We start from the raw sequence: 18,651 nt of genomic DNA, 5'->3' as shown, positions 1-18,651 counted from the left end.
ATTTTAATATGAACATCCACCATTTTAAGAGTAGATATATGACAGAAAACAAGAAAAGGCAATAACAGGTCCACTTTAATCTGTTTAAATGCTAAATCAAACTTTAGCTTTTCTGGTGTTTTTTATTTTATTTTTTATAAATAATTAGTGAATTCTGTTGTTTGAATCGGGCTTTGCTGTGTTACAACATCAGTGTCAATGAAGCAAAGTGTAAGCTGTTCATTATCTGGTTCTAAATGAGCTAGTCCCTCAGGTAATAATCTTAAAGGGCACATATGAAGCTGTCAAAGACTAACAGCTCCATCTCGTGGACCCTGTGGTGAACTGCAGTTTGAACTTATGCCTACTATTAAACTCTCATTCAGCTCTGCAGCTGTGTAATAGACAGACTCAGGTGTATCTTTAGAATAGTCCACATTTTCTTCTGTAATATTTGAGTGGATGCTCAGGAAATTTGTAGCAAACAAATGTTTAGAGCTAAAATATGCAGACTGGTGCATGAACACATTTCACCCCACTATAGTTGGCAATAAGGCGGCCTTGAAGTTTTATTTTCTGCTACAAGAAGGCTGAATGTCAATGACATGTGTCTCTTTGATTTGACTGTAAGAGGGAAATGGTGTGAGATACTGAAGTCGGATGTCTCCACTGTAACTAAACAGCACTGCATAAATTTGCTTAATTTCCTGAAAATAAGTTTTATTTTCTACAGAGCAAACGGGAAGTTTCTGAGAAACAGACGAGGGCATAAAGATCACGAAGAGCACCGAAACAGGAAGGACGCTGTGGAGTCTGAGTGGTGCGTTTATGTAGAGCGTGAGTGTGATTTTGTGACTTTGTGGTCTGCTGATGTGTTAACATAACTTCTCACAAGCGGAGCACACTTCAGTTCCTCCTGTGCTGCGCGTCTGTCTGCAGGAAACGCATTACACTGCCGGACACCCAGACTGCAGGTAAGGGCGCTTGTTTCGGCAAAGTTTCTTGCTTCAGTCCCCCCTCTGTTTCATTTGGCGCGTGTACAGAAACCTTAGCTAGACAGAGACATGTAAAGTTAAGACTAACGAGACCACAAACATCTGCCCAGTCTCATACAATTAGCGGTGAGTCTGTAGAGGGTTTTTTGTTTTTTTTTGGTGACCGAGGTAAACTGGTTTTAGAGTACACAGGAAAAACAAAAAAAGGAACCGCTAACAGATGAAATATGCAGCATCATGCAATATCTCTAATACTGTAAACCTCTAAAGTGCAAGGTAAAGTGTTAAAAAACAGACAAAGAAATCAAATTTCATTATATCATATATTATTTTTAGCTGTTTTGGACCTCACAATTACACCACGTGATCTTTACAGGTATGCGTTCATACATTTTCCTACCAGAAACTTGTGATTCAGTGCAGTTGCATTTATACAGCATACCATGAAACTCTTTTATATTGTAAGGTAAAGTAAGGTAAGCACTTGGTGATGGTGGGGAAGAAGAGACCTCCAACAGAATCAGGCTCAGGAATGGGCGGCCATGCTGTGACTGGTTGCAAAACGATGGGAAAAAAGACCAAAAAACAGGATAAATAATTCAATGTAAATATTAATACATGTTCAGCTATAAATGCATGTGGAGTGGAAAAGAAGTGCACAGTGCATCATGGGAAGTCCCCCAGCAGCCTGAGCGTATAGCACACATGTATACCACCTACTAAACAGTGGAACATGACACCCACAGAGATGTTGTATACTCAACTTTGGTATCAACATATTCATGATCAGCATGTCCAGGATATCTTTGCCTTATCTTCACAGAGATGAAACGCAGTGTAAAGGCTGAGGACAAGTGAAGTTTAAATATCAAAACAGAACTCGGACCAGGAAGTCCGCTTAGCCTACTTGCAAAGTCAGCAATTATAAAATGTCTTGCTGTAGCAACCATGATTTAAGGCATGCTTAACACAAAAAATCTTTTTAATCTTACAGGAAACACACACACGCACACAGAAAATCAGTGTTTCCTGTAAATTATGCTTGCTAATTAAGGAAAGGCAAAGACTTCAAAGACATCAGACTGTCTCTAAAACCTACAGACTCTCCTATACCTGCACACTAACAACTGAATTTACATAATTTACACAGAAGTGACTGGACAGTACATGGAGACTTCTGCATACTACTATGACGCATAAATTACCACCCCCGTTAGAAGTGAAAGGTTAAACCTGAAGTTTCCCCAATAACTTATACAGAACAGTGCAGAACTGTGATGCCCCTCCCTGCCCTATCCTATTTGTGTGAATGTGTTAATATTCATTAAACCAACTTCCACACTGTGATATAAATGAATACATAACTTCATTTCCTCTTCCTTTCTGTTTGTGTGAGTGTATCTGACATCAGACAGCTGACATGAGAATGTTGTCAGCTGCTGCAGGTCTCTCTTCCATCCTGTCTGGCAGCAGTCTTCTTTGCTGTTTGTGTTTTGCTAGTTTTGGGTAAATACCTAATTTTGTACTTAAGCAAAGCTTCTTGCCACATACCGTGCGCACATTTATGATGAATGGGGGATCATCCCGGATATTCACACCATGTTAGTGTTTGGGCCATTGTTGAAACCACCTTTCCTTGTCGTTGCTAAATGCTAAATTAGGTAGAATGGCTTTCTTGGGTCAGGCTTAACATTTTGTTTAGATGCGTTACTTGACTCTTGAGTTAAGCTGCTCTTTTACCACAACTTAACTTAAGTTCCTATTTTTGTTCCTATTTTTGTTTGGTACATATACTCATCTGTTCTCTTCTATAACCACATAAGTTCATGAGTCATGTATTCCTTTAGTAGGTTTACTTGAAGTGAGCTTTTAATGCTGGTAAAACTGGTGTGTAAATACCCGTCATGCATATCTGTCCGGAATCAAGGTTTGGGATTAGTGTGGGTGGATTACCTGGGACTTGTTGTTTTTGTTTGTTTGTTTGTTTTTCATTTTACATTGAATATATGGTTACCCTATTCAAGAAAAAAAAAACTATTTAATGCTCACGTTCATGGTCTTCATGCCTTTATTACTCCAGCATAGCTCTCCTCTCTTACCTGTCTCACCTACCTGTCACTTCCTCTGTAGCCTGGCTGTGGCTGTGTCCCAATTCAGGGTCTGCACGCTTGAAGTATGCACACTACACATACGTACGTACGGTGCGTACTATAAGTACGAGCAGTGCGGAAGTGAAGCAACCATGATACTAACTGCGAGAAACGTTACATACAGCTTTGTTTGACAGAAATGAAGGAGAAAAAATGTTTTGTTGGTCATTCATTTTTGTCATGACATCACTTTGATTAGTTGAGTATCTGATAAAACATGATTGTTGGGCTTCATTCCTGTACTGAACAGTCATTTCAAGATTACTTAGTAAATAGTACTTGTTTACTTAGTAAATAACAATTAGCTAATGTTGTTCATGAGACTAAAGTCATCTCACTGTGGTAATGTAAATATATATATATATATATATATATCCTTCAAGCTCGGGTCCTCTACCAGAGGCCTGGGAGCTTGAGGGTCCTGCGCAGTATCTTAGCTGTTCCCAGGACTGCGCTCTTCTGGACAGAGATCTCCGATGTTGTTCCCGGGATCTGCTGGAGCCACTCGCCTAGCTTGGGAGTCACCGCACCTAGTGCTCCGATTACCACGGGGACCACTGTTACCTTCATCCTCCACATCCTCTCGAGCTCTTCTCTGAGCCCTTGGTATTTCTCCAGCTTCTCGTGTTCCTTCTTCCTGATATTGCTGTCATTCGGAACCGCTACATCGATCACTACGGCCGTCTTCTTCTGTTTATCTACCACCACTATGTCCGGTTGGTTAGCCACCACCATTTTGTCCGTCTGTATCTGGAAGTCCCACAGGATCGTAGCTCGGTCATTCTCCACCACCCTTGGGGGCATCTCCCATTTTGACCTCGGGACTTCCAGGTTACACTCGGCACAGATGTTCCTGTACACTATGCCGGCCACTTGGTTATGGCGTTCCATGTATGCCTTGCCTGCTAGCATCTTGCACCCTGCTGTTATGTGATGGATTGTCTCTGGGGCATCTTTACACAGCCTGCACCTGGGGTCTTGCCTGGTGTGATAGACCCCAGCCTCTATGGATCTTGTACTCGGAGCTTGTTCTTGTGCTGCCATGATTAGTGCCTCTGTGCTGTCTTTCAGTTCAGCTTTGTCCAGCCACTGGTAGGATTTCTGGATATCAGCCACCTCCTCTATCTGCCGGTGGTACATACCGTGCAGGGGCCTGTCCTTCCATGATGGTTCCTCGTCTCCCTCCTCTTTCTTGGGTTTCTGCTGCCATGCCATGCATGGTAAGGAGCTTTCTTGTCTTTATGTCAGTAGCTTCTATCTCCTCCTTTGGCCAACTTATTATACCAGCTGGGTACCTGATCACGGGCAGGGCGTGGGTGTTGATAGCCTGGATCTTGTTCTTACTGTTCAGCTGACTCCTCAGGACTTGCCTGACCCTCTGCAGGTACTTGGTGGTTGCAGCTTTCCTAGCAGGCTCTTCATGGTTCCCATTCGCCTGCGGGATCTATGTCTGCAATGTTGCCTTCTGGTAGCTCGATCCCCTCAGTTCTGACTTCCCTCTCTTTGTTATCATCCGACTACACTTCTCCAGCCCGAATGTCATTGCTGTATATCCTGGTAGTGTGGATCAGTGAATCGATGTCTCGTTCACTCTTGGCATACAGCTTGATGTCATCCATGTACAGGAGGTGGCTGACAACTGCTCCATTCCGTAGTCGGTATCTCACTGGTTCAGGCCTATGCAGAACAGCAGTGGGGACAGAGCATCTCCTTGGTAGATCCCGCACTTGATGGTGACTTATGCTATGGGCTTGGAGTTGGCCTCTAGTGTTGTACACCACATACCCATTGAGTTCCTGATGAAGGCTCTTAGGGTCCTGTTGATCTTGTACAATTCTAAGCATTCCTGTATCCATTAACATCATATAGCAGACCTTCTGAGGGTACTTCACTTAATCTTGGTAACTGGCTACGGGGGATCCAGGTCTCAAGCTTGGCCAGTTCCTCTCGCACTCAACGATCCTTCTCCTATTGCACTTGGGGCTTACTTGCATAGTAGCATTCCAACAACGCCCTGTTTTCGTCTCTTGCCCACTGATGCCTTCTTGTTCCAGTAGCCCACTTCTCGTCAGGGTGCCCTGGTTCCTCAACACCTGACCTTGTTGAACCGGGCGACGTCCGAGCTTATCCCAGGGTTAGGGATAATACTGATGAAGACTTACACCTGGTAGTGACATAAATTTTGGATAGAAAAGAGAGAGAATTTATTCAAAACATAGACAAAATTGAAAACCTTTGCCCACTGGGGCAACAGGGGCCAAACTTCACTTTGAGTGAAGTTTGGCTCATGTGAGAAGAGAGCAGCATTAGTTCCTATTTTTGTTTGGTTCATATGTTTTTTTGTTCTCTATTGTAACCACATAAGCGTATGAGTCGTGCATTTCTTTGGTAGGTTGACTTTGGGTGTTAACTTTCTGTGCTGATAGAATTGCAGAGCATTAATGTTAGTAATATGAGAGTTAAGATTATATCACAGATGTTACAGAGTAAAATGTCGCAGTTGGGAAACTTGCCATGCAGATAATGCAGCATATGAAACACACTAAATACCCCACTCTGTCAGTATAAATATACAAAAAGGGTCAGACAAACACAGAAAAATGACTCTATTAGTGCCACCTTTGAGCGGGTTAAACAAGCAAACCCCAAGGATGGTAAGGGTCCACAATGGCACTCTGCACCTTTGAGATGGTCCAAATTTCAGATATACTGAAGGTTATCATGGTGGCACCTCTGATCGCATTGCACAGGTCGACTTTTTTTCTAGTTTGTTTTGAAACCAACAAATAAAAAAATGAAAGTTTACAAAAACAAAAAAGGAAGAAAACGTTGCTCTCATGGCTTTTGTGACAGATGCTCTTCAGTGGGGTGGGTAGAAGTCCAACAACAAAACCCAAACCTTGCAAGCATAACAGCTCAAGCATTGTGTCTACAGGTAAAACTATGTTTTGAGATGATTCTTCAAGCAGTTTGGCAGAAAACTATCAACATGCATCAATTCTAAGTCATCACTGATCCTAATAAAAGTAAAAAAAGTTTTATCTTATGACAGAGTGCCTTGCTTGTTCTCTATTGTTATTAGAATACCACAAATTATCTGTCAAGACTTCCTGAAACTTGTTTTTATAGAAAATGAAAGGGCAGACTCAACAAAGAAAGAATGAAACAGTCTCATCTGTATGAGTTGATCAAAAGAGACAGAAAAGCAGCTCAATGATGTTGTTTATTCTAAAATTAGTGCCAAAACCGAACATCAGAGTGTGCAGATAAACTGGTAAACAGTGGAATTAGGACAGCATGATTTAAAAACATTTGCACTACCCAGGCCTTTGTATTTTTAGAACACACTGAGGTCTACAGAGAAGATCAGGAGTCTGTTTGAAAACTCATAAATACCAAATCAGGAAACCAAAAGTGGCTGAACATAGGATGACCACTGCACCGAGGCTCTGTGGGTTTCAGCCTGCTGCTCACAGCTGCAGGCAGCGTGGGGCATTTGACAAACGTGACACAAATGTACAAATTTACTTAACTGCTTGTTAAGTAAAACTAAAATAAGTTTCAATCAATAAAATAATGTTAAAAGTAAATTAAAAATGGAAATACAGGAAGATAAACTGCAAGAAGAACAGACAATGAAAATCTGTCTAAAAAGATAAATGTATAATTTAATAAGGAGCTGAATAAATAAAAATGGATATACAATAAAATAAAAGTCAACAATAGAGGTAAAATAAATACAGGTGAATAAGTTAAATATTGTACATTAAAGTGTCTCAGGTCTTATAGCTGAAGAAATAACTCAATAAATCCAATAAAGTAAGCAGGTCTGAAATTAGTAAAAATAGTTGTCCAGTTGTCTGAGTACATGTGAGGCCCCTAAGGAGCATCATTGTTGGATGGCTCCTCCCGCTGATCTGAAGATCTGAACCTGTAACCTGCCTTCCTCCTTCTCCTGCAGAGTCTGCAGCCATGAGTCGGCGTCGGGTTTCGGTCAAAGACCTGGGAGCGGTGGACTGTCAGGGATGGCTGCACCGGAAGAAGGAGAGCCGTAGCTTCCTGGGAAGCAGATGGAAGAAATACTGGTTTGTCCTGCAGAGGAGCTCTCTGTACTGGTACAGTAACGAGATGGTGAGCCACAGTTATCTCACAGTTAAGCCCTACAGCTCAAACAACGTGCAGTAGAATTCAGGTCTGACATGTGCGATTAGCATCAGAAAATCTGTTCCCGGTTTGCGGAGACTTTGCAAAACTTGAATGAGCACTGTATTCTTAATCTTGGACTCTATTAGAGTGTTTTTGCATGATTCATAGTTCAAAATAATCCTTCTTTATCTTATACTCCTCATTTGATCCTCTATCCTTATTTGAGCTGCCCACCCTACCTTGAAGCTAGCTTGATTCTGATTGGTTGCCCCTCTTAAAAGTTTAAATAGAAGTTGGGTGGGGCTTTTGGTGTCTGAGTTGACCATATTATGGGTACCTAACTCTGTGACATCACGCAGAGATAAAAAGTAGACCTAAATATCTGAGTGCTGAAGCTCACAATGTTTACCTGTACACACAGTGACCTCGTGAAACTTTCGGATATGATGTGTCAGACAATTGCATGAAAGTTGCTCCTAAAGCCACGAACATGCCCAAGATATCTAGTTTAAAGTGGAGGGGAGCTCTAAATAGATTTTAAGTGGCTGAGTTATACATGAAAATAACCTTTGCAGTTGAAGTCCAAACTGTTGTTGAAGCAGGTTTTAACATGGGAGTCTGTGGGGCCTGACTCACTGTTGAAGTGAGCCTTAGAAGAAGTGCTGCCTGTGTGTGACACACATGACATCTTTTAGAAAAATAAATAACTAAATTACGTGGTTTTGAAATTTTTTAAGTTTCTACTTTGATACAAATACATTAATATTCCATATAAATGTGTTTAAATAGAAACATCTCTTATATGTTAAGAATCATATGTAAATCCCTTTATCTCTGTGAAGCTGTAAATTTAAATAAGCATATAGTCAAACCACACTAAGACACGAAGTAGGTCAAACTGCAACCAAACAGACAGATAGAGCACAGTCCACAGCGATGTGCATCCTCTGGCTCTGACCACTGACACTTTGCTGAGATCACACAGGAACCTGAGATACAGACACATTGTTTTCTGCAGACTTCACTGCATTAAAGTGTTTCTCATCAGGTTTTCTGAGCTCTTTTTGCTCCTCTCTGCAGGCTGAGAAAGCTGATGGATTCATCAACCTGTCAGGCTTTACCATCGAACAGGCCAAAACCTCCAGGAAGAAATAGTATGACATGTTTTGTTTTTTTAAATTTCCCCCTCTTAAACCACAAGACTTACTCGGCTGTTTGTACACTCTCTGTTGCTAAAGCATCTTAAAAAATGTCTCAGTGGTGAGAGATCCGCTGCAAGGCATTTGTTTTCCACATCTTCACCAACTGCTTTATATAGTGCATTGAATTTACCATTACTTTGCTCTGTGTTGTGTTTCAGTGTCATAACAGCCAGTCATCCTAATGTAGTGACTATTACTATTGGTGCTGAGAGCTACATAGAAATGAATAAGTGAGTACTTTTAACCCATTGTTATTATTTTATCATATGTCATTGAGTTGACTGATACTGCTTCTCTTTATTTCCTGTCATTGACTGCGTACACTTACAGGAATGAATTCTTCTATAAAATATGACTTTTGACAGTTTTTATACACTTGGTGCTGAATGATGTTATAGAGATTTGGATAGAGATGCCCCTCCCATCTACTGTTTAAACCTTACACATGGAGCAGCCAATCAGAGGTTGGCTTAAAGGGGGTCAGTTCAGTCTAGTAATGCATGTGATGCTGGAAATCAGCATCTTAGGCCCACTTTGAGGGTTTATACCAGCAGAAAAATGTCATTATAACTTTTCAAACTGATCCACATAAGGCAGAAACTGTTGAGATTTTGCAGACATGCTTGTCTCAGAATGTCCTCTCCTGACTTTAGTGGCTTAGTCTTATAGAAAAGAGTGAAGCCTAGAATTAGTGACATTTGCACTTCAGCCAGTGGTGGCTGAGAAACTTTGCTCTGAACTAATAAGTATCACTATTCTGTGTCAGAAAGTACAGTCATTTCCTCCTCCCATCCTTTTAATGTCATGTTTCTTTTTATTGATTCATTGCAGTACACCGTGTAGTATGTTGCATGTTGTGTGTCATTTGTAGAGTTTAATGCAGTGTGTGTGTGTGTGTGTGTGTGTGTCCAGGTGGATCAGTAAACTGACAGAAGCAGCTGAACTAGATGAGGCAATCAACAGTGAAGGTGAGAGGATTAAAAATAAGAATCTACCAAAATGATGATGGTGACACAGCTGCAGTCTGAAGTTTCACACACTCATGAGCATGACTGTCAGGGTAACTCTGGCTTTTAATAATTTCTTTGAACTCTTTAAATCAAACGTAACATTATGACCACTGACAGGCGACATGAATAACACTGATCATCATGGTGGCAACTGTTAGTGGGTGAGGCACATTAGGGTGAACATTTTGTTCTCAGAAACTGGCAAACATAAAGATTTGAACAACACGGGCCAAACTGTCATAGCCAGACGTCTGGGACAGAGCATCTACAAACCTGCAGCACTTGTGTGGTGCTTCTAGTCTGCAGGGGTCAGTATCTGTCAAAAGGGTTCCAAGGAGGGAACGGTGGTGGACCAGTGACAGGGTCACGGGGGACCAAGGCTAACTGATGCACGTAGGCAGCAAAGGCTGGCCTGTGTGGCCAATCCAGCAAACAAGACGTTGTAGCTTAAATTCCTGAAAAAGTTTATGCTGGTTCTGATAGAAAGGTGTCAGAACACGCATGGTCTGCATAGTTACAGACCAGTCAGGGTGCCCATGCTGACCCCTGTCAACCACAAAAAGTAAAGAAGAAGGACTACCTGCAAATTCTTCAACATTGCCTCAACTCTACATTTGAAACTTGTTGAAACTGACACATTTGGGTTCTCCTGTGGGACAATGATCCCAAAAACATTAAAACTGATTAAATCAAATTAACATTAAGCTTTTAGAATGGCCTTCCCGAAGGCCTGACCTCAGCCCTAATGAAAATATGTGGATACACTCAAAAGCTCAAAAGTCCAGTTTTTTCAGAGTCATTAGAGATGTGTGCTGTGCAATCCTTCCACTGTGGATGAAGAACTGTGCAGAGAAATCATTAATGCCAAAAAATACCATGACATACTCACGATGAGTGTCTGTAAACGTCTGACCACAGTTACTTCCCACTAATGTATCTCTCTTACAACTAACATTTCACACACTGCACCCTCTTCTTTTCTTTGATTATCCCAGCTTTCCTTTCCATCTTCACAAATTTGGTTTTCTAAAATTTCTTTGCTCATTCCTGTCCCTTTAAAGGAAGGTGGTATTTTTCCCTTTTTCATATATTTTTTCCTTGACACACTTCCTCTCCCTTTCCCATTGCTACATCTTCCTTTCCAGTTTTCATTCCTTTTTTCCCATTTACCCTTTCTCAGTTTTTCCTTCTTTTTTGTTTTTTCTATCATTCTTTCACTCTGATTTTCATCACATCTTCACATGTGTCTTCCCATTTCTTGTCTCATGTTATCTCTTTCACTGATCTGTTGGTCCTCTAGTTTCCTTCACACATCATCTATTTATTTTCTGCTTTGCTGCTTTCTTTACATTGTCTCTATTTATGCATGTGTGTGCAGAGCGCTACAGTGAGGGGAGTGATCAGGATGAAGAAGACTTGTCGTTTTCTTCTCTTGACTCTCAGCTGGATTCAGTGGCCACCCAAAATGTAAGTAAATGCATGAAGTCCATAGAAGAGAGCTTAATGTAAAAGTAAAATAGGCACTAGCCATACTGTAGATGGGGTAATACATTTGGGAACAAATGGTCTTTGGGCTGCAGCATTTTTAGCTGCAGTACCACAAATGACCACTGACGAAAACTCTGGCAAAGTTTGTTCAGGCTGTTGTATTGATTTTGATTGATCGATTTGAAACCATAGTTGGTAACACCAGTTTCTGAAATACCTTGGCATTAGTTTGGGGTGTCATCACGATGCCCATCTTTATCTACACTGATCAATAACATTAATACAAGCTGCACTCTGTGCATGATGAGGCCAAAGAAGCTATAACCTGTGATGTCACGTCCGCCGGCACAAGCTGTTGTTTTGGTGTTGTTTCAGCCAGTGGTGCATTTCTCAATTTTGTGTGAGACTGTGTCGGTTTTCTAACCCCAACCCTTTCTGAAAACAAAAAACCTCAAACTCTGTGATTAGTTTGCGTTCAGTTTTTACTTCCTGTAACAGCGCTGATGTGAAACTTTTGACTGAATGGGAAAACCTATTGTTCAGAAAGACACTGTGGTGGGTACGCACGCTGTAAATGCTGGTTTAAATGGTACGTAGCTGTGGCTATAGCACCATCAGTATTTGAAGCAACCTGTGCTGGTGGGTGTATTGGGGCACTAAAAGCTGAGTACCCAGCTCCTAGGCCTTGTTCCAGATTCAGATCTTCATCTGGAATTCCCCCTCAATTTGGATTTCCTATTCACAAAGTTGGAGCAGCCCAATTAACTCAAAGTTAACAGTGGCAGCAGTGAATGATACATGATTGGCTCTACCTCTCTAAGAACCAAAACAAGTCCTTCTTCACCAACCTTGCATTCATTGTAATTCTCTTCCTTTAATAATTCCTCCAACCCTCACAGAATCCCAGCTCGAACTTCACTTAATTATTCCAGCACACTGATTTCAGATAATCTCAGGATCTTGGCAAGAAAAGTGACTTCTTTGAGTTTTTTTTAAGTCTTTACTGTACATCTTTGCTGATTTGATGAAAGCTGGCATAACCTTTACATTTGTGTGCTCCTTTTGTTTCCCTGATGCCTTGGAGGGAACAGTTTCTGCCCGCTGTTGGAGGGTCCTGATTACTCTAAGTTTCTTCCAGATGGTAGTGTCAGCATAGGATTATTTAATGGTCTGTGTGCATGGGCCTCCGGTAAACTTCAATGTTGAGGTTTCCATTCTCCTCAATGTGCACAGCACAGTCCAGAAACAGCAAATTATTATTATCCTTTGTTATATCACTGAGTTGACCTGAACAATGATTCACGTGAACAATTGGTGTCATCCACGTATCTGTACCAGAGGCTAGGTGATGTTCCTTTCCTGTTCCACCTAGCCACTTCCACTTCCTCCATACAAAGGTTGGCTAGAATGGGTAACACTGGGGAGGTCATGGCGCACACATGTCCTGATAAAGACCCACATCCTTTTTCATACCTTGGCACATGATCATTAGTAGGTCAACGAAACTCATGAGCATCATGAAACCAAAAATACAACAGGGAAGATCCAGAGTTGCTGAGCAGCTAGAGTCCTCTGTGAGACTATTTTGACATGTTTTCCTGCCAGAACATTTGAAAAGAAGATTCAAAAAGAGATAAAAAGAGATATCATATTTTTATTTAAAATGGTACACTTGCTCAGTTTAAACATTTGATAGGTATGTTCTCCTGATTCCTGAGTGGGTTTTTTCCAGTTTCCTACCATATTCCAAAGACGTGTATGGGGTCAGGTTGATTGGTTGTTCTAGCATGCCTGTGAGTGTGAACTGTTTTTTCCCCTCTGTGTTAGTCCTGTGACAGACTGACAACTTGTCCAGGTTGTATCTCTCACTGGGATAGGGGTTAATCAAGGGTTAATCTTAAATTTAAAATGACTGAAAACACATATTCTGAAACACTTTCTGCCCTTTTCACAGGGAAACCGTCTTCAGCCACCCTGGGAGTCTTTATCCTGCACCTCACTCCCCACCGTCTCATCAATAATCACTGAAAGCAGAAGCAGAACCAGCTCGGCTGGAAGCTCTATGAGCAAAAACCGAAGACAAAGACCAGTTTCTGAGGGCAGCGGTCGTCTGTCCTGGCTGGACCTCCCCAAGCAGGATGAAACCAGCGGAACACAGACTCCTCCTCTAATTCATGTTAGAGAGGAAAAAGAGGAGGACACAGTCCAGGGTAAACACCTGCAGCTACACGTGGTTATCATGTCGTCTCCTGCTACTTAACCTTACTGATTTTTTTCCTGTTTCCAGAAAAAACGCCAGATGAGATGGAGAGCCTCTACAACCATCTGAAAGCAGCCAGCGTCAATCCAACTGGACAGACATTTCAGAGGGACTTCAGGGCCTCATTTATCCGGCGATGTAAGAATGAAAAAGTCAACGAAAAGGTTCACCTGGTCCGGATACTCAAAAGCACATTAAAGGTGAGTCTGAACTTTTGTCTTTAACTAAATGCCAAAAAAAAATGAAAGGGTTAGGGTACTCAGTTACACGTGCTGTTATCAAGCAGCAGACCCTGGGGCTGAAATGTCAAAGGGCCATCATTCATCAGCTGATGGAGGAATCCAAACAGCGTGTTGATTCCTCTAATGGCTGCTTCAGCCTGGCTCCAAAAGTGAGTCAATCCTAAAAGACGTGTTAAAGTGTCCAATTTTACAGTCGAAATTATCATGTTTACAGCCAGTATAAGAAGCTAAACCACATACTTAGATAATATCAAACAATAAATTCTTTATTTATCCCAAAATTTGGAAAAAATTACTGTGTAACACCAGTTAATTACATAGAAATACACATATACACATACGAATATGATACAGTAAGGAGCTATTCTTGAAAATGAATCCAGGTATCATGGTGGTAAGGATTGTCTGCACCTGTCCTTGAAGCAGCAGAGCTGTAACAGATGTTAGTCTTCGGCTACATGTGTGGTAAGTGGTGCAGAGGGTGTTCAAGATCCTTTATTGTTAACTTAGTTTGGTTGGTGATCAATAATTAATGGTACTCGTGGCCATTGATCAGTGGTCTTTGATCAATGGCCAACTGCAATGTTGAATTGCTAAGCTATCAGCTAATGCTAGCTGTCCTGCATAATACAGGGTCAATCGATGTTGATATGCAGACTGACTATCTAATAAATCCCTAGATTTTTATTTAAGGAGACTACTTCTGTGACTGCCTCTGACTTTATTAACAATAATATCTCCAAACTATCGCTCCCGACCTGAGCTGTTTTCTTGTAGCAGGTCTTTTCTTCTGTAAAACTGGACATTTTAATAAGGGAGTTAATGGGAACTGACCCGCTTTTGGGGACACCCTACACTAAACATTAGAGTAATCTACACCCTGTTTGGATTCCTCCATGAGCTGATGCCTGATGGAGGATCACTGCATGTTTCTAACACTCGTGTTTTTCAGGCTAAAGAGTCCGAGCTGCTGGCTTTGGAGAAGATCCTGAATGAACCAAATCTCACAGCGCTCATGTACAGGGAGTGGAGACTCTCCAACACCATCCTGCTGCAAGATATCCTTCAGCACAACCAGGAAGCGGAGGGTGCCACAAGCCCAGACGGGATAGTGTCTGAGATTTTAGAGCTGCCCAACACTGCTGTACAGTAACGTTATGAAGTCTGAAAGACACTGAAAGACAAAAATGTCTAAACCCCACCATCATCCTGTGATGAGAGGAAGTTGGTTCCTACTCTGGATTGAATAACGATGCTACAAGTTTACTCGAGGTTAACCTTTAAATGCTTTTCACCTCACTTCTTTTCATGCAGCAGATTGGGATGTTTGTAGGTCTTTAAAGCTCAGGAAACACTGTTTTTAATTTCAAGCCAAAACTTTAATTTGTATTTGATTAATGTTTTTTTGTTTTTTTTTTGATGATTTGCTTTATTTTGTGGATGTATTTTTTTAATATATAATTTCTGTTTATTTTATTTAAAAAGAGATGACCTCCACCAAGTAGCTTGTGTGACTTTTTTCAGTTTCTTTAGCAGGAATACTCCAAAGGAAATGATGGATCTGCATGATGGTTTTATGTGAAGTGGGGATCATTCCAGCTTAGAAGTGACTAAAGTGTTGGATTCAGCAACTTTTGGAAGGATTCTTTGAAATTGGAAAAAAATTGACATGTTGAGTCACAGCTTCACAAATACTTCCATCCATCCATCATCATTCCCGCTGCTTCACACTCGGCTGCGAACCGTTCCAGTGGGAGCTGGAGGCCATCACTCAATGAAGCCAACAGAACCACATCATCCGCAAAAAGCAGAGATGAGATTCTGAGGCCATCGAAGTGAAAGCCCTCCGCCACATGGCTGCGCCTTGAAATCCCGTCCATAAAAATTATGAACAGAATCGGAGCCCACCCATATGGAAAAGATATATATAAATCTTATAAAGTTTGTATCTGTCTTGTGTGAAACTTGTATGAAAAGCATACAAGAGTGAAAACAGATATAAGATCCCTTGAAAAATTATATAAATGAAACTTGTATGTTTTGGATACTTACTAAAATAATATCTGAAGGTGGCCACTTTCATGAGTAAATCATATAAGCCTTATATGATTCACTATATGAAGTAGGCCACATCTTATGCAAGTCTTTTATAAGTTTTTTTCTATTTCTTTTCCATATGGGCATCATCCGCCCAGGAACGAGTCCGACTTATTGCCAGCAATGTGAACCAAGCTCTTGCAACGGTTGTACAGGGATCGAATGGCCCGTAGCAATGAGCCAGACACCCCATACTCCCGCAGCACCTCCCACAGGACACCCCGAGGGACACGGTCGAATGCCTTCTCCAAGTCCAAAAAACACATGTAGACTGGTTGGGCAAACTCCCATGCACCCTCAAGTATCCTTGAAAGGATGAAGAGCTGGTCCAGTGTTCCGCGACTGGGACGAAAACCGCATTGTTCCTCCTGTATCTGAGGTTCGACTAGCAGACGAACTCTCCTTTCCAGCACCCTGGCATAGACTTTCCCAGGGAGGCTGAGGAGTGTGATCCCCCTTCTTAAAGATGGGGACCACCACCCCAGTCTGCCAGTCCAGTAGTACTGCCCCTGATCTCCACGCAACATTGTAGAGGCGTGTCAACCAGGACAGCCCTATAATGTCCAGAGCCTTCAGGAACTCAGGGCGGACCTCATCCACACAAGGGGCTCTGCCACCAAGGAGTTGTTTAACTGCCTCAGTGACCTCGCCCCCAGAAATTGGCGGGTCATCCCCGTCATTCCCAGACCCTGCTTCCTCCTCGGAAGACGTGTCAGTGGGATCAAGGAGGTCTTCGAAGTACTCCTTCCACCGCCCGACAAATACTTTTCATGTTTAAATTTAAAAAATCTGGTAGACATTAACTCGGTATATGGGCTGGTTCTTATTCAATGCTTTTTTTATCTACTCTTCCTGAGCACTCAAAGCGCTTTATTCAACACGTTCACACATATCCACATCCACCTTTTTCTATGTCTAAGTGCTTTCTATCTAACATTAACACTGATGGATGCAGGAGCAACTCGGCGTTCAGGATCTTGCCCAAGGCCTCGTTGACATGCAGACCGGAGCAGCCAGGAGTCGAACCTTCTATGCCTTAACTTATTGTTGTAAATAAAATATTACAACTAATCTGGATTCAGGAGCCGAGTTCATGCCAGGTGTCCCTTCCAGTTATGAGCAGTGTTAAAGTTTACTCAAAGTAAAAGCAAATATTGATGTTTGCAAAGATTTAAATGAATTTTCAGTGAAAGAAGAGGCGGGATCTGTATATATTTGTTGATACTTTTGTTGTGTGAACAAGTCTGAAGCAATGATTTTACGACAGCTTGTTTTCTACCTCTGAACTCGTTCACTGCAGTGTCGTCTTGAGGATGTCTCACATTTTTATCATCCAACACAAAAATCCCATTCAAGCTGGGGCTGCGGTCGAATGCTCAGTTTGAATCTGCTCATCATCAAGCTGATGCCTTGATTTAACATTTACAATAATTCAGTTTGCGTTTTTACATTCAGGTATAAGATACTTTATCATAGGTGTGTTTTGTTTGTCTTTGAGCAGAATGAAATAACACAATAAGAACATGTTGTATTCAGTCTTCTGACTGCAATACATCTAGAAACTCTAGAAATGCTGTGAAAATATTCTGCTATCAAACTGGTGGAAATGTAGGAACGGGTTCCCAAAAGGCACCGAAAGTAGAACTGGGTCTAAACTGGTGCTGCACCGGTGAAAGACAGGTTTTAAAGTCTGTTAATATTTTGCTTTTTGCTGTATTTATTGTACATTTGCAGTAAAATGTTTGAAGTTTCTCATTTTGTTGAGTCATTGTTTTACGGCACACTGTAGGAACCCAGTACTGACATTTCTCCACATTCAGATTTCAAGTTTGAAAAAGCGATTTTAACAAACTAGTGTTAGGAGGTTGAGGCTCCAACAACACGCGTTATTAAAACTCCTGGATTTGGCCTCTAGATGTCATCAGATTAAAAACAACCAATGTTGGAATCCTGTTTATGATTGAGGGCCACAGGTAAAATGCATGCAGGGGCAACATCAGTATTTATAAAGTGTGTGTATGATGTGTATAAGTTCTTTTCATTAAAAAAGAAAAGAAAAAAAAAGGTTTTCCTTTTAAACAGTAAGGTGGCATTTCTTGATAGCAGAAAAAAAGCTGCTGCTGACAACCCACCTCTGGCGCTGGTGCCCTACCCTCAGTTTTAAATGGATATAGACACTGAGGGTTTTCGGGAGGAGCCTGGGTCTAGGTGCGGCTTGCCGCTCTGGGGCGGGGGTACCTGGACCTGGGATATAGAGTATGTTTGGGGAGAGCGACTGTCTGGGCAGTGTCTATTTGTGTCTGTCTACACGTTGGGTGAGTGTCGAGTATTTGGTTGTGTATATGGGGGTGGGAATGCACGTTTGTGTCCGCGTGTGCCTGTTTGTCTGTGTCTATATGTCAGGTTGGGTCTTAGACTCAACCTCTCTGGGTACATCTATGGCCCTCCAAAGTATGGAGGCCTATCTCCCCTCACCACACTCCCTGCCGGTGGCTGATGCCCTCAGACGTTGGTGTTTTGGTGGTTCTTGTCGACCTGGGCTGGGTGCTCATGTATGTACCGGCTCACTCCTGGTGGCCGATTGGCGGGGCCTGGCGCCTGTTGGGCCCCTTCCGGGGGGTGGGGTGCCCTCAGGCCTCTGGGCCTGAAGTTCGGTCCTCTCTGGCACAGCTGGCTGCCGGCAGGCACGCCACTGCAACCCCCTCTGGCTTCTGCTCCGTAGTTGCTGGGTGACCTCTTGTTTGGGGCTCTACTCAGCTCTTCCCAGGAGGGTGGCACGGTTCCCCCCCTTTAGTGGTCCTCCTTGGGTCCTCGTACTCTGGGGCCTCTGGATGTCTGGGGCCTGGATCTCCTCCATACCTGCTTCATGCCCTGGGGGACGGGGCTATGGCTCCCCACACTCCCTAGCAGATCGTTACATGGAGAAACCTTTGGAATACAAGCATGCTGATCCACACAGGTGTACACACGGGTGTTCACAGACGTGAACTACACCTTTCTTGGCTGCTGCCTCAAAGCACATTGTGCGCTGTCTATCGTGCGTGCTGTACAATATCGTTTTAGTATCTACTGTTATCTACTG

The 18,651-nt window shown here is 42.2% G+C and overlaps 1 protein-coding gene across 1 annotated transcript; it reads left to right on the top strand.

Annotated features, from left to right (window-relative positions):
• The first annotated feature begins 847 nt into the window (after window positions 1–847).
• LOC146692466 (interactor protein for cytohesin exchange factors 1-like) lies at window positions 848–17,320 on the top strand. The gene is made up of 9 exons (XM_085432557.1): window positions 848–953; window positions 7,086–7,255; window positions 8,351–8,424; window positions 8,631–8,702; window positions 9,385–9,440; window positions 10,861–10,949; window positions 12,925–13,180; window positions 13,258–13,430; window positions 14,425–17,320. The coding sequence occupies exons 2-9, from the start codon at window positions 7,097–7,099 to the stop codon at window positions 14,623–14,625; spliced, it is 1,080 nt and encodes a 359-aa protein (XP_085288683.1). The 5' UTR covers window positions 848–953; window positions 7,086–7,096; the 3' UTR covers window positions 14,626–17,320.
• The last annotated feature ends 1,331 nt before the right edge of the window (window positions 17,321–18,651 follow it).

The sequence above is a fragment of the Copadichromis virginalis genome, linkage group LG15 (assembly GCF_057382275.1).
Source record: "Copadichromis virginalis isolate Kocher_CV1m ecotype Utaka linkage group LG15, C_Virginalis_male_GT1.1, whole genome shotgun sequence".
Taxonomy (NCBI): Eukaryota; Metazoa; Chordata; class Actinopteri; order Cichliformes; family Cichlidae; genus Copadichromis; species Copadichromis virginalis.
The sequence above is the reverse complement of the archived record's forward strand: the minus strand, read 5'-3'. Positions and strand labels throughout refer to the sequence as shown.

Excerpts from the sequence above, each read along its gene's own strand:
- LOC146692466 (XM_085432557.1), top strand. The coding sequence starts at position 7,097 with ATGAGTCGGCGTCGGGTTTCGGTCAAAGACCTGGGAGCGGTGGACTGT. Across the intron at positions 8,425-8,630 it reads AAAACCTCCAGGAAGAAATA|TGTCATAACAGCCAGTCATC; the intron begins GTATGACATGTT and ends GTTGTGTTTCAG. Across the intron at positions 10,950-12,924 it reads ATTCAGTGGCCACCCAAAAT|GGAAACCGTCTTCAGCCACC; the intron begins GTAAGTAAATGC and ends CCCTTTTCACAG.